General features: G+C 44.8%; 1 protein-coding gene and 1 long non-coding RNA gene across 2 annotated transcripts; both read left to right on the top strand.

Moving 5' to 3' along the window:
* The first annotated feature begins 3,216 nt into the window (after nt 1–3,216).
* Nucleotides 3,217–4,016, top strand: LOC143415001 (uncharacterized). The gene is made up of 3 exons (XR_013095608.1): nt 3,217–3,532; nt 3,690–3,830; nt 3,981–4,016. It is a non-coding gene; the product is annotated as an uncharacterized LOC143415001 (long non-coding RNA).
* Nucleotides 4,017–4,034: 18 nt separating this feature from the next.
* On the top strand, nt 4,035–5,650 carry LOC143415000 (uncharacterized). The gene has a single exon (XM_076880263.1). It carries the CDS (start codon nt 4,076–4,078, stop codon nt 5,240–5,242), a length of 1,167 nt encoding a protein of 388 aa, XP_076736378.1. The 5' UTR covers nt 4,035–4,075; the 3' UTR covers nt 5,243–5,650.
* Nucleotides 5,651–16,180: the final 10,530 nt, after the last annotated feature.

The raw sequence follows: 16,180 nt of genomic DNA, 5'->3' as shown, positions 1-16,180 counted from the left end.
GTTTCAGCTTCGGACTGAAGGTCAGACATATCACAGTGTTCACTTAGATATTTCTGAAGACTGCGTTCTGCTTCGTGAAATGTGTCTGGAAGTACAAACACAATGTATGGCCAGACATAAATTAGGACACGAAAAACTTGTTATTGTTACATTTATACAACACCAATCCAGATGATACCCACCGTGGCTTATTAGAAGTCGGACTGGTGCATAGGTGAGCCATGTTGCACCAGGATGAACTCTCCTCTTTACTGCGTCGTGGATCCTGAATGTGTCTCACGGAGGATATGGAGGCCATGACAATTTCTCCCCATTTATCCATGATCTAGGGACTATTTCTGTACCACCAGTGCTAAACTGCACAATGCACCAGTCTTTCATTTTTATCTTTTTTTTTAATTTGGAGTCCTTTTTTGCCCTGTCTAGGATAAACAGGAAACAGATAATTACAATATATTTCATAGTCACTACAAAACTTGATCTATTGATTGAACTAAATAATAAATAATAGCTTAAAATGTATATAGGCAACCATTACAAGCAAACCCGTATATGTAAGCATTTAAACACTGAAGATAATAAAATTAACAGTATTTTGTCTAAGTCTGCCATTGTAGGAATTCATGGCACCGAGACAAAAACTTGGCGCACAGTGTGGCGTCAAAATAGGCGCACACCTTTGACGCTGCGTTTTCTCCGTCTTCCTCGTCCACACGTAAATGCTAAACGCAGTTTACGTGTGGACAAAAGGTGCAAACGCAAGTTAGGTGAGCGTGCAGCGTAAAGTTAGGTGAGCGTGCAGCGTAAAGTTAGGTGAGCGTGCAACGTAAAGTTTGAATTGAGTGCGAATCGAAGCGGGTGCTCACCAATCATTAAAAGTAACAAAGTCATTGAACACATTTATACAGTTACCTTTACGTTTATCAATCATATATCACAGATTTACAATTTTTTGTAGTACTATGCTAAAAAGCAACTACAGAGCGAAAGTCTGGGTCAAGCGCCGAGGCGACGGCAAGAACAAAGGAACCCTCAAAGCGTTAAAGCTAGCTTTGTAAGGGAATATAACGGAAAAGTATGAAACGAAAATGTTTTCTTTGTTGATAGACTTTGTTTGCAGTGCAATTTATTTGTTGCCGGATTGTAAGATGAAAGTAGACACAATTTCGGGCTCCCACATTTTATCCGAAACTTTACATTAACAAGTTTGTTTGTTTTTTTTACTGTTATTCAAATGCAACCGTGGAAATAACGAATAGAACAAAAGTCATTCATTCTTACCTTATACTATACTTATACTGGTGCAGGCCAGTGCAGTGCATGAACTGATGCCTTCTCCGGTCAATTCCGCTGAGAGTAAATCTAATGTCCCGCTCTACTGTACAAGACAATGGTTACCTGGAGGGATGTACCAATGTGATAGGGGTGCTGCGGAATAGTCCAAGTGGTAGCAGCTTTAATTTCCCGCTCAACCATAAATCGATGGTTTTTCAACGTGATTGTTGTCACCTTGTCAACTATAAATAGATCAACAATCAACGATGACAGAACAACAGTGAATCAATGTTATTTCAATGTCAGTGTCAGGTTTCATCAGTATTTCAATGTTGTTTCAACATTGAAATGTCAACACAAAACCAATCCTGACGATTCTGATGGTTCAGATGGAAAATCAACATCTGTTCAATGTCTCCTTGCTATCTGGGAACTGAGCTGCCGGTAGCTGCACAGGCGATAAGCAGCTCGCGTTGACATCCGCCACACAAAACGCAGCCCCTGAATGAACAGTCATGCAGTCCGAAAATGAAAAAGAGTCCTCACTCACCACAGCCGGCGATTTAGAAGCCCGAACGTCCGGCTGTGGGGTGGCGCGCTTGCGGCGCGATCGGCGTTTCCTCCCCGCAGACGGCTCCGACGGGCCGGGCAAGATCACATCCGGCGAGTCGGGCAGCGAGGCAGGAGTGGCTGAGAGAAGGTGAGGTGTGTGCCGGAGAAAAGCCTGTATGGTCGGAGGAAGTGAATTTAGTAGCCATGGCAGGCCGGAAAAGAGACGTTGTAGCCGACCTTCCACGGCGCGGTGAAGCTCGTATGGAGGATTCTCCAGCCACAGCCCGAGGAGGATCTCCACATTGTAGCCGATGTCATCCTGGAGCTCCTCGGACGGATCGACTGCCGCTGGGTCCATGGTGGCTGGTTCGTTCTGTCACGGTCTGCCGGGGCAAGCCGTGTGGAATTGTAGAAAGGGACCAAAAGGCGGCAGCTCTGGTGCAGGTGAGTGTTTATTCACAGAGGTGGGTAAGTACAAACAACGGTGGCGACAAAACATGAAACTGGAAACCTAAACTGGGTAAACTAATAAGACAAACCAGAAACGAGGATGCAGGGAGGTCCGGAGATATACATACGGGAAGACGCAGGGAGACCGAGGGGAAACAACACAGACGAACCAGCAATTACTATGACAGAAGACACAACTTAAATACACTCAGAGAACACAGGGAGATTACACAAAGGTGGGAACACAGCTGGGAGTGATCACGTGACGAGAGTAGGGAGACAAACTGAAACACTCACATAAGACGCAGACCTTCACAATAAAACAGGAAACACATACACGCAATGACATAACACACCAACTTAACACAGACTGGGGGACACAGACATAGGAACATGAACCATGAAACAGAAGAGTATAAAAACCCAAGGTAACCAAAACCACGGAATACTAATAAACTAAACAAACACGGAGTCGCAGACTCCGGATCATGACAGGAGGTGGTTGGTTAAACCTAACAGCTGTGTTTCAAAGGGTACAGCACATCGTGCAGCCTTGGTGTCCTCCTCAGTATTAACGTGGATATCTTTTTAACCCTGTGGGTTATCACCGTGGTTCTGAAATCCTCTAGCAATGGTTGGAATGAACCCAAGTGGCACAAGCTTCGACCTTAACTGCTGTCTGGGTTGTCGCTGGAATTCTTCCAGCTGATTGTCTGGAGATCTCTGATCAAGACCTGGTCTCCTGGTCTGAGAGGGTGTAAGTTTGTTTGAGCTGGTTGTCAAAGTGCTGCTTTAACCTGCTTATGGAGTGAAGACTGAGTAGATGAGAGATTTATACAATAGAATTGTGGCAGACCACCAGGTGGCTCCACTCACACCCAAGTTGAAGGGAAGTGCTGGGGTGGAGATTTTGGCGCTTACTATAGGGCTTCGGAGCGTGATGTCACGGGGGTGGGCGTGGAAAGGATTTTGGCCCGATTCACCATTTTGGGGGTCTAAGCTAGGAGCGATAGCATAGCCATGGTTCGTACTTGCTGTGTGCTCGGCTGCAATGTTCGATGTTACGACCGGCACGGGAATAAGGTTGGATTGTCTTTTTATGCTTTCCCAACCTGGAAGCAACGTGAAGGAGCTCATGTATCGGATGTTACCAAACGAAGGCGTCTAGCCTGGATAGCAGCCGTGAGACGAGCTGATATCAAGTTCTGTTACGTCTCCAGATATCAGCTGGTGTGCTCACGACATTTTCATTCCGGTAAGTTCTAAATATGTTCTTATCACACTTTATAGCTGAATAATATTACCGTTGATGGTCTCGGAAGTTATAGAAATTGCGATCAAATATCGAATGGAGTGACTTTGCAGACATATGTGCTATGTAACGATTCGCTAATTGTTTTGCACAACTGTAGGGAAGCCTGCCTATGAAATGGATCAAACAAATCCAGACTGGGTACCAACGCTACACATGGGGCACTCCGAAATCCGAACATCACATTCAGACCGTCACAGGAGGCGAACACAACGTCAACAAAATAAAGTACTATTTGGAGGTAAACGACAACCGCACCCCCAGCCACAGTCTCTTATTTTAAAAGTTGATCTTAGTCAATTAACACAAACATTTTTGAGTATTCATACGGCCTTAATGTATAAACCATTTAAAAGTTCCCTTGTGTATTTGCACTCTTTTTATTGGACAGGCTTTGACAATGGAGCAGCAGAGTGTGAAGGTGAAGCCTCAGCAGAGTGTGAAGGTGAAGCCTCAGCAGAAGTTACCACAGAAGAGCAGCCAGAGATGGACACCACCGAAGAGCAACACCATAACAACCTTGTTATTTTGGCTGAGGGACAAATTTGTGCTGGACAAGTAGAAGCAGAGGTAACGGGTGCTGATGCAGAAAACATTGATATCAGAGAGAAACAGACAGAAGATCAACAACTGACAAATGATTGTGTGCACTGTGTACAGAGCAGAGCAGAAATAAACCGGCTGCTGGAGGAGAACAGAAAGCTTAAATCAAAGTTGGACAAGACAGAGCTGAATGAAAACTTTTTAAAGGGTGACACGGAAAAAGTGAAATATTACACCGGTTTTACTTGTTTTGCTATTTTTATGTCCGTGCTCGAGAATGTAAAAGCTTTCCTACCAGCATCAAAGAAACTGTCGCATTTCCAAATGCTTTTACTCACACTTATGCGACTTAGACTTGATCTTCCTGTCCAGCATCTTAGTTATCTATTCAATGTCTCCTACAAAACTCTTTCTTCTGTCTTTTCTGATACAATTGACGTGTTGCATGCTCGCTTTGGAATACTTGTACACTGGCCAGAGAGGCACTGTTTGCAAGCAACAATGCCACCACAATTTACGGACACTTTTGGAAATCGTGTAGCCATCATTGTAGACTGTTTTGAAATTCGTACAGAACGACCATCTAATTTAAAGGCTCGTGCTCAAACGTACTCACACTACAAGGGTACACACACCATGAAATATCTGATCGGGATTACTCCACAAGGTGCAATTTCATTCATTTCTAAGGGGTGGGGGGGCCGTGCATCAGATAAACACATCACAGAGCAATGTGGCATACTTAACAAGCTGTTACCAGGGGATGTAGTTTTGGCTGACAGAGGCTTTGACATCAGAGATGCGGTGGGAATGATGTGTGCGGAGGTAAAGATCCCAGCATTTACAAGGGGCTTCTGTCAACTAGATGCCAAGGACATAGAAAATACACGAGCCATTGCACACCTAAGAATCCATGTTGAACGAGTAATTGGCAGTTTGCGCAACAAATTCAAAATGCTACATACTACCATGCCAATCCGTTCTCTTCTTCCATGTGAGGGTGAAGACGTTACCTTCCTTGATAAAATTGTGAGGGTGTGTTGTGTTTTGGTTAACATGTGCCCCAGTGTGGTAGTGAAACCAGGCACACATGAGACTTGTACTTGTTAATTAATAATTGTTTAAAAAAGGAAAACCTTTTTAGTTTTTTGTATGTGTGACTGTATGAACACATTGACATTGCGTTATGTAACCATTTCTGTACCTGTATACTATAAGCGAAAGTTTATCATCACTTTGGACTCTTTGTTTCACTAAAATTACGTTATAATAAAAGCAAGATAACAAATAACTGCTTTGCACTCTTTATTTCACACTTTGACAATTGGTACATGGTAAGTGCTGCACGTTTGAAATCAAGTTATACATATTTCAATGCACTTCTGACAAAAAACTAGACACCAGAAGAAAAAACGTTGTGACCACACGGGGCTGCATTTCGCTTAGAGAAATGTTTTCCTACAAGTTCAGGAAGGCACACCTTCTGAAAGAACTCCTGAGCTTTCTTTAAATGTGATTCCCAGAAGTGCACATCTGGTAAGATGCGTAAAATTGCCATGTCTTTTTGTGTCCATACCACGAGGTCACAGTGCTTTGCGTTGGCCACAAAGACCAGACAAACACACTGCTTTATTGTGTTTTTGAAGTGTGTCTAACACTGGTGACAACTCCTCAAACGTAGCAGAGGGAATCTTTCTTTTTGAAGGACGGCTTCTTCTGCCTTTCACCACAGACGGTCCGTTTATATTTTCATCAAGAGTCTTTTTTTGTGCTGCTGAAGATGTAAAGTCAATGTTATGGCCAACCTCTGGCTGTATCTTGGTTGTGTTCCCCGGCAAAACCCAGTAGGCTGGTTCATCTGTGACTGTCTTTGTGCCACGTATCCTCACTGTTGCCTCCACTTTAAACAGAAGTGCAGCGACATGGGTGCAGGTCTCAGCAACTCCGGCCATACAGGTGCAGTGTGCAGTTTCGACCTTCCCTGTGGTGCTTACAATTACCCATGGTCGTAATGCAGGTTCATTCAATCTTTGGGAGTGCAGTACCTGTAACATGCAAGGACAAGGTTGATGTAAAGACAATAAATGAAATGAGACAGGGAGGACACTGATTGGCGTTAATAATTTGCCCGATTATCAATGTGTTAATTTGCATCTACTATACAATTATGGGCACATAATATGATAACGATATTTTAACAGTTCAATGATAAAGATTTAACATTAATTATGGTGGGGGGTGGAAAATGGCTATGTCACTCGATGCACTCCAGCTGACTTACCTTGGTATGAATGACGACGTACTCAGATTTTGGCGGCTTGAAAATAGCCAAATCTTGCACCCAGCCATTTGTAAATTGGATATGCGCCTCCAGTGACTTGTAATTACGAAACTGGTTCGCAGTGTAAGCACTTACTCCACAAACAAGATAGGTGAAGATATCAGGGTAGGACAGTGGCGGTAAGTCGTCTGGGTCTTTACTCCACTGCCGTATGTCGTATGGGTCCAGATTTGCGATGCACTCTATTTTTTTCAAATACCGCTGCTTCGCCTCTGGACGCAATCGATCTCTATACCGTCCGTTTTCTTTCGAGCTGCTTTTAAGCATGTTTCTTGTCGTAGTCGCCGTTCCAATACAGTGTATTTGTTTGGATCGTAGACCCCGAAAATGGAGCTGCGCTCCCACAATGCATTGCGGCGTGACGTCAACTCCGAAGCCCTATATGTGAAGTTCTGAGAGTCAGTTAATAAATGGTAAATGGCCTGTATTTATACAGCGCTTTACTAGTCCCTAAGGACCCCAAAGCGCTTTACACATCCAGTCATCCACCCATTCACACACTGGTGATGGCAGCTACATTGTAGCCACAGCCACCCTGGGGCGCACTGACAGAGGTGAGGCTGCCGGACACTGGCGCCACCGGTGACCAAAGTTGGAGTGAGACACTGAGACCTCTCCTGTCGTTATTACGTATCTCCACAGAATAACACTTCATTTTCATAGTGTCCTGTGGTTTGGAAGAGGGCATCCTGGGAGCCCTATCCCCATATTTGACTGATGTCCAAAACAACTTCAAAAGGACTAAGGTCGTGTTTAATACTCACCCTAGTTCTTGTATGCAAAAACACCAGTGATAGGAATAACGGCGTTATAAGTAAGGGCGTTACTAACGGCGTTACTTTTTTCAGTAAGGAGTAATCTAACTAATTACTATTTATTTATTTATTTATTTGTTTGTTTGTTTGTTTGTTTGTTTGTTTGTTTGTTTGTTTGTCCCATTTGGATCTTTTGCCATCAGAATTATTGTCTAAGAAAGATGCTGCCTAAGTGATGCGGATGTGCAGGCAGCTCAGTGCGCACTCGTGGAGCAGATACTCCACATGGTGCGGACATTCCCGGACTCTCTCATTATTGCTCTTGGGGACTTTAACAAAGCCAATCTGAGCCAAGAGCTTCCCAAATACAAGCAGTATATTAAATGCCCGACCAGAGAGGAGAGGACATTGGACCACTGTTACAGAACGATCAGCGGGGCCTATCGTGCGGTGCCCCGCGCTTCACTCTGACTTTCTGACCACGTCATGATCCACCTGATCCCCGCGTACAGACAGAGGCTGAAGCTCTCCAAACCTGTTGTGAGGACTAAAAAACTGTGGAGCAACGAGGCTGTGGAGGAGCTTCGCACGTGTTTGGAGACCACAGACTGGGACACACTGAAGGCTGCTTCTAACAGCTTGGACGAGTTTACGGACACTGTCACCTCCTATATCCACTTCTGCGAGGACAGCATTGTGCCATCACGCACCAGGGTGAGTTATAACAATGACAAACCCTGGTTTACTCCTAAACTCAAAAAGCTGTGGCTGGAAAAGAGAAAGGCGTTCAGAAGCGGAGACAGGGACTGCTACAGAGAGGCCAAGTACAGGTTCACTAAAGAAGTGGATGTTGCTAAACATCAGTACTCTGAGAAGATGCAGCAGCAGATCTCAGAGAATGACTCGGCCTCTGTGTGGAAAGGTTTTAGGAATATCACCAACTACAAGCCTAAAACCCCCCACTCCACTGATGACTTGCTCTTAGCCAACACCCTCAACGACTGTTACTGCCGTTTTGACGAGCCATCAGGCAGCCTTCACACCTCCAACGGCCCCAACAATAGAGACACTTTGGACACTCATTCCCCCACCTCTCCCCCCTCCATAGAGCCATCACCACCTTCAAACTGTTCACCTACAACACCCCCCTCCTCACCCCACACAAAAGAGGATTTCACACCACCTCCTCCCACCACAACTCTTCATATTCATGAAGCAGATGTGAGGAAGCAGTTTAAGAGTCTGAATGCTCAAAAAGCTCCCGGCCCAGACGGTGTGTCTCCTGCCACCCTCAGACACTGTGCAAACGAGCTGGCCCCAGTGTTTTCTGGCATTTTCAACTCCTCACTGCAGGCATGTCATGTGCCTGCCTGCTTCAAGTCCTCTACCATAATCCCTGTCCCCAAGAAACCTAGGATCACTGGACTAAATGACTACAGACCCGTGGCTCTGACATCTGTGGTCATGAAGTCATTTGAGCGCCTAGTTCTCTCCCATCTCAAGACCCTCACGGCCCCCCTCCTGGACCCCTTGCAGTTTGCATACAGAGCCAACAGGTCTGTAGATGACGCCATCAACATGGCCCTACACTTCATCCTGCAGCATCTGGACTCCCCAGGAACCTACGCCAGGATCCTGTTTGTGGACTTCAGCTCTGCCTTCAATACCATCCTTCCAGACCATCTCCGAGGCAAGCTTTCCCAGATGAATGTGCCTGATCCCATCTGCCGGTGGATCACTGACTTCCTGACGGACAGGAAGCAGCATGTGAGGCTGGGAAAGAATGTCTCGGACTCCCGGACCATCAGCACCGGCTCCGGGAGCCGGTGCTGATGGTTCTTTCTCCCCTGCTCTTCTCCCTGTACACCAACTGCTGCACCTCCACCCACCAGTCTGTCAAGCTAATCAAGTTTGCAGATGACACCACCGTTATTGGACTCATCTCGGACGGGGATGAGTCTGCCTACAGGAGGGAGGTTGAACGTCTGGTGTCCTGGTGTAGCCACAACAACCTGGTGCTGAATGCCCAGAAAACAGTGGAGATTATTGTGGACTTCAGGAAGCACACAGCTCCACTCCCCCCCATCATCCTGACTGACACCCCCATCACCTCTGTGGACTCATTCTGCTTCCTGGGTACCACCATCACCCAGGACCTGAAGTGGGAGCCCACCATCACCTCCGTCATTAAGAAAGCCCAGCAGAGGATGTACTTCCTGAGGCAGCTGAAGAAATTCAACCTGCCAACACGGACGATGATGCAATTCTACACCGCAATCATCGAGTCCATCCTCACCTCCTCCATCACCGTGTGGTACGCTGGAGCCACTATCAGGGACAAACAGAGACTGCAGCGTGTTGTGCGCTCTGCTGAGAAGGTGATTGGCTGCAGACTCCCATCTCTGCAGGACCTGCACACCTCCAGGACACTGGGGCGTGCAGCTCGGATCTCAGCTGACCCTTCTCACCCTGGACACAGTCTGTTTGACCTGCTCACCTCAGGCAGGAGGCTCCAGTCCATTCGCACCAGAACCTCTCGCCATAAGAACAGTTTCTTCCCCTCTGCTGTTGGACACATGAACAATAACCGTATGACTGTTCCCACCACTAACACATGACCCTACGCTGTGTTCACTGCATCATTACATGTTTGGCACTGATCACCACCTGCACTCATGTATATATCATGTATATATCTATCAACTTAGCACTTTTTATTTTTATTTTTATGTCTATTTAAGCGTTATATGACAGTATGTTTGCACTAAGTACCGCAGCAATTTCCTAATGTTGTAAACCTGCTCAACATTTGGCAATAAAACCCTTTCTGATTCTGATTATATTAAAGGACATTAAACAAGGTGATATATACCAGTTTTTAAACTGTGTTGATAGGCCTTTGGAGGACCCGGCCTTCGTGGTTTACGTGGCCCGGGTCCTTCGAAGACCGAGAAGGCCAGAAGTGTGAGGCTGTGAAATGGGACAGTCGAGCCTTCAGATATGCTTCACCGCTGTCTCGGTGAAGTTGAATAAACTCGGCCATCTGCTCCTTGCTATCTAAAATATAACAGGACATTTGTGTAAATTCTTGACTGTCTCACACTTCTGTTTAATCAGTTTTCTGTTTGACGTTTATTCAGCTGTGTGAAAACCAAGGAGGAACCCACCCGAGGGAATAAATTAATAAAGTTTTATTTAACCTAATCTAATAACTTTGGTCTCAGCCAAACCGATTTACTCCGAAACAAATAAAACACAGAAGAAAGCCAGACAATTACATTTTTAAGTTATCCGAGTGACTTATACATCATGTTTAACCTGAGTAGCGAAAGAGTAGCGGGGGTCTGAAAATGATGAAGCCGGAAGTCTGCTGCTCTCGCCGGTTTCCAGCGACCATTGAACCCCCCGGCTAGCTGTCGAGCGGGTGGGTAACAGACTTCTCCGAAAACCTTGGAGCACCCCCAGGCCCTCCAAAGGCCTATTTCCCCTCACCACACTCCTTGCCGGTGACTGATGCCCTCAGGGGTCAGTGCATTGGTGGGTCTTGGTGTCCGGGGCTGGGCGCTCAGGTATGTACCAGCTCACTCCCGGTGACTACTTGGCGGGGCCTGGTGCTTGTTGCTCGGTCAGGCCTCTTCTGGGGCAAAGGTGGCCCTCGGGCCTCTGGGCCTGCGGCTCGGTTCACTCTGGCACAGCTGGTTGCCGGCAGAGCCGGCGGGCACACCACTGCAGCCCCCTCTGGCTTTCGCTCCGTGGCTACTGGGTGACCCCTCATCTGGGGCTCTCCTCAGCTCTTCCCAGGAGGGTGGCACAGATGCCCCTTCGGTGCTCCTCCTTGGGCTCTCGCACTCTGGAGCCTCTGGATGTCTGGAGCCTGGATCTCCTCCATGCCTGCTTCATGCCCTGGGGGACGGGGCTATGGCTCTCTACATCCTCTAGCAGACCATTACATGGGGAAACCATTTGAATACAAGCGCGCTGATCCACACAGGTGTGCACACAGGTGTTCACTGTTCACCTCTATTGGCTGCTATTTCCAAGCACATTGTGCGCTGTCGGTCCTGCTTGCTACACAACAACATTCAATATTTAGTATTTACTGCTGTTTACACTCAGCTAGATTAACCTGATGGTGTTGTGTTTAGTATGTTGCTCTGTTCTTTTTGCTTGTTTTCTCTTTTTTCTCTCAACAGGTGATCCAGGAGATTTTTTCTCTTCTTTCTCTTTTTAAGTTTCCTTTCTCACTGTCCCTCTTCCCTTCTGTTTTTCTTTTCCTTCATCTTTCTTTCTTGTTCTTGTCTGTAACAACTAAAAATAAAATAAAATAAATAATAACAACAAAGGTTGTGGGGATAGGTTAATTGGATCATCCAAATTGTCACTAGGTGTGAATGTGTGAGTGCGAATGGTTGTCTGTCCCTGTGTGTTGGCCCTGAGACAGACTGGCGACATGTCCAGGGTGTACCCCGCCTCTCGCCCTATGACAGCTGGGATAGGCTCCAGCGCCCCCCGCGACCCTGAAAAGGATAAGCGGAAGCGAATGGATGGATGGATGGATAACAACAAAGGTCGATCAAATGGACCAATACGGCAAGGCTGTGATGATCCATTTGGCAAAGTAAATCCATTGGGTCTCCTTGTTGGTCTTCAGACAACAATTCTGACGGCTAAAGAACCAAATGGGACAAAAAAAAAGAAAACCTTGGAGCACTTTTGCAAATATGTGATGTCTTGATCTCTTGATAAACCGAGCAGATATTTGACGTTTACACAGCTACTTTCTCGCCTGAAAATGTGTTAAAAGTTTATTTTGTTACCCAGAAAGATTAATAAGAGTAATATTAAAACTTAGTAGTGGCCGCCATTGTTGGAAACTGGAGATTGGCTGGGCCGCGCTATGAATTCTGGGATATGGTGGGCCACGAAGGATACACCCGACCCATCCTTCAAATTCGTGGAAATGAAGGATGCATTTGTCGGCCGCATTTGAAGGAGTCGACGAATTGGGACAGCCTTCTTCGCCTGGCTATGACGTAATCGGTCTACAAATGCGGCCTCAGGAGGATGCAGCCGACGTTTTGGGACACAGCTTAAGGACAGCGCTACCAAGCACTCTCGGCTTATGACCAAAAAAAACAAAACAAAACAGAAAACACCCCTTTCGTGTTGGTGGAAAGATGCACCATGTCGACTATTCAAAAATGATATGGCAACATGACATTTGGTTGTTTAGGAAGAGGAGGAAGTTTTAGGAGTGACGGCGAGAGAGAGAGAGCAGAAAAAGAGAGAGAGAGTTTTGAGATTTGTGACGTTTAGCGTGTTTGGAGTGTGTAGTCAATGTGTTGTGGATAGTTTTGTGTTGTGTGTCAGAACAATGAGGCGACTGCTGTCTCCAGGTAGAAACAGGAGTGATACACCTGCTGCTGTCAGACCTGCAGGTATTGTTTGGAGAGACACAAATAATTTGTGTGGCATCTTATTGAAGAACAGCTGATTGTTCTGTAAACAGTTTGAAATGGTTATTAAAAAAGGGTAAAAGGTAAATGGCTGCAAATAACTTTGTTGTTTGCAAAACTTGTGCATATGATTTTAAAATGTACAATTTATATTTGCATTTAAAGTTATGAAATATGATTCATTAAACATGTTCGTGGTTGTTACAGTAAAAATATAACTTTCTTCTCTGATTTTATGTTTTTTTGTCAGATTTTAGATCAATGTTGTTAACACTGTAGTCAAAATGAAAACATAACTGTAAATTCAGACACGTGAGGTTGTGCTGAAAAGGATGATACCAAACAAGGCAAATAAATAGTTTTTAAAGGTGAAATGTAGAGGGAAAATCAAAAGTAGTCAAAATGGCTAATTATAACCTGGACCCCAAAGGGTTACATTTTTTTTTAAGTAACACAATCGTTACTTTTCAAGTAATTAATTACTTTTAGAATCTGCTAACTCAGTTACTTTTTTGAAGAAGTAAATTAGTAACTATAATTAATTACTTTTTCAAAGTAACTTTCCCAACACTGATCAACACTATGGGTAAGGCTTTTAGCCAGTTGAGTTCTGTTTCTGAACAACCTTTGATTAGTTTACTCATTATACTGTGGAAGCAGTCTCTCTCTCCACTGCCCCGGCGCTTGCTGGATAGTAAGCACAGTGATGTCTAATGGGGTAATCACTTACCTGTCTCAAAGCTGTGCTAACAAAAGCTCCATTATCACTACTGAGCTTACCAAGAATTCCCCAGCTTGGGATGAATTCTTGTGGTAACGCTTTGGTTACTGCGCCTGCATCTTGTGTACTAGAAGGGAAAACATCTCTACTCATTTTGAGAACATGTCAACAATCACCAAGCAATATTTTTCACTCTCACATGGTATGGGTCCACTTAGTCCATTAGTAGTTGATTAAAAGGCTTATCTAGGCATCTCTGTGCTACCTGTAGAGTTTTCACACCTGTTCATGGATTGTTAGTTACAAAAATGATGTTTGTGTAGCTGTACCATTCCTCTGTTTGAGACATAGCCCTTACCATGTGTCACTTTAACATAAAAAAAGATTGCACAGACATGTTTTGTCACTGGGGCCATGTGAGGGCTCTCTTGTTGCATATGTCCCCGCTGATTTCCACATGCATTTCTCCTCTGGGATGGCTTTGCTCTAAGTAGCCTGTAAATCCGTGTTGAGAGATTAAGTTAATATGATTGTGATGTTAATGCTGTGGTTTCACATGCTGCTGACTTTGTCACTACATCCACTCTTTAGTTGTCTAGAGAAAAAGAGTCTTTGAGTTAATATGAACTTCACATGTACAAACAGCTGTAGTGTGTGGGAGTAATAAGGCATCCAGCAATGCAGCCACAAGTTTGTGATGTGCAGTCGATGTCCCTGAATCAATTAAAACAGGGGTGTCCAACTCCAGGCCTCAAGGACCGGTGTCCTGCAGGTTGTAGATCTCACCCTGGGTCAGCACACCTGAATCACATGATTAGCTCATTACCAGGCCTCTGGAGAACTTAAAGACATGTTGACGAGGTCATTTATCAGTTTAAATCAGCTGTGTTGGATCAAGGACACATCTAAAACCTGCAGGACACCGGCCCTCGAGGCCTGGAGTTCCCCACCCCTGAGTTAAAAGCTAATGTATTACCCCATGTGTTTGTGTAGAATCAGTATAAATGCTGACATTTTGGGCCTTAGCAATTTCACGTTCGTGTCAATACTACCAGTTCAAAAACTTGAGCTGATTAGTGAAATGGTAATAAAACTAATGCTAAAATGTCAAGTTCTGTAACGTTTACAGACGGCTTGGTTGAGTAATGCTAAACCACCTTTACCTGCTACTGCTCACAGGTAAACAAAGGCTTGCTGGTCTTTGTCAGTCCGCAAAACATACATTCACCCTTTTTGTCCACTGATTGGGTGACTATGTATGAGCATAGATCATTGGTAACTCTCAGTAACTTGTTCTTTCCACTGTAAACTGTTTATTTTAAAATTTAACTTTAATTCTCAATTCAGACTTACTGACTTACTTCCATGTTCATTTTTTATCTATTATGTAACTACTGTTTCTGTTTTTCTGTATTTTTCTTTTTTTGGGAGGGGGGGGGGAGTCAGGCATTGCACAGCAACAAGCATTTCACTGCATGTTGTACTGTATGTGATTGTGTATGTGGCAAATAAATTTGAATTTATATAAACACTTAGTGAGTGGAAAAGGTGGATGAATAAGAAATAGTGCATCATGGGAATCCCTCAGCGGCCTACACTTATTGCAGCGTTACTAAGAGAGGATTCAGGGTCACCTGCCTCCCATTCTACCTTTTAATAATCTAGGAACCACGAGTAAGCCGAGAGCGAAGTGCTCTAATAGGGTGATATGGTACTACAAGATCATTAAGATGAGATGGGGCCTGATTATTTAAGACCTTGTATGTGAGGAGCAGGATTTTGAATTCTGGATTTAACAGGAAGCCAAAACAGGAGAAATCTGCTCTCTCTTTCTAGTCCCTGTCAGGACTCTTGCTGCAGCATTTTGGATTAGCTGAAGGCTTTTCAGGGAGTTTTTAGGACTTCCTGATAATACTGGCTACAGTGCAGAAGAGAAACCTGGGGTTGTTCTTATTTTCTTCAATCAGTGATGAATAGTAAGATGTTCTGGCTTTACAGAGGATTATTTTTTAATAAAGCATCAAACTGTTTCTCCAGGCTAAATGATAATCTTCTAAATTTGTGACACGCCCTTTCCTCTCCAGCTTACGAGTCATCTGCTTTAAGGTGTGCATTGGAGTTATACCACGGAGTCAAGTACTTCTGACGTGAGGCCTTAGTTTTTACAGGAGCTACAGTATCCAGAGTCGTACGTAGTGAGGAGGTAAAATTATTAACAAGATAATCGACCTCTGTTGGGGTAGCGTTCAGATAGCTGCTCTGCTCTATGTGTCACGGACCGCCGTGGCAGACCGTGTGGAGTGAGTGGAGGACCCAAGAGCAAACAGAGGTGAGGACACAAAACCGGACTTAACAGAAGGCGAGCCTTTCTTTAGGGCCGAAAACTTAAGGAACAAGGCAGCAAAGCAACTGAGGGAAAACCTGAACATAGACTGGGAAAACTATGGCTAAACAAAGTACAAACTAGGACTAGTTAAGGCTGGGAAACTATGACAAGGGGTAGGGGAGATAACACAGACGACGCGACGCAGACTACATGAAACACAGAGACTAAATACACATGAGGGATGATCAGGGGAAGTGGCCACACATGGGATCACAGCTGACACACATGAACCTAACGACAGGACAGGAGGGTGCAACTGAATACACTGACAATGAATACAGACTTACAAAGTAAAACAGGAAACATGGAAATTAGACATGACAAGAACTAAACATAACCACGCAGACAGGACTCATGACCCAGGGAAACTTAGTACAGGGGAGATGACA

Source organism: Maylandia zebra, linkage group LG23 (assembly GCF_041146795.1).
Source record: "Maylandia zebra isolate NMK-2024a linkage group LG23, Mzebra_GT3a, whole genome shotgun sequence".
NCBI lineage: Eukaryota > Metazoa > Chordata > Actinopteri > Cichliformes > Cichlidae > Maylandia > Maylandia zebra.
This window is presented reverse-complemented; position numbering and strand designations above follow the sequence as displayed.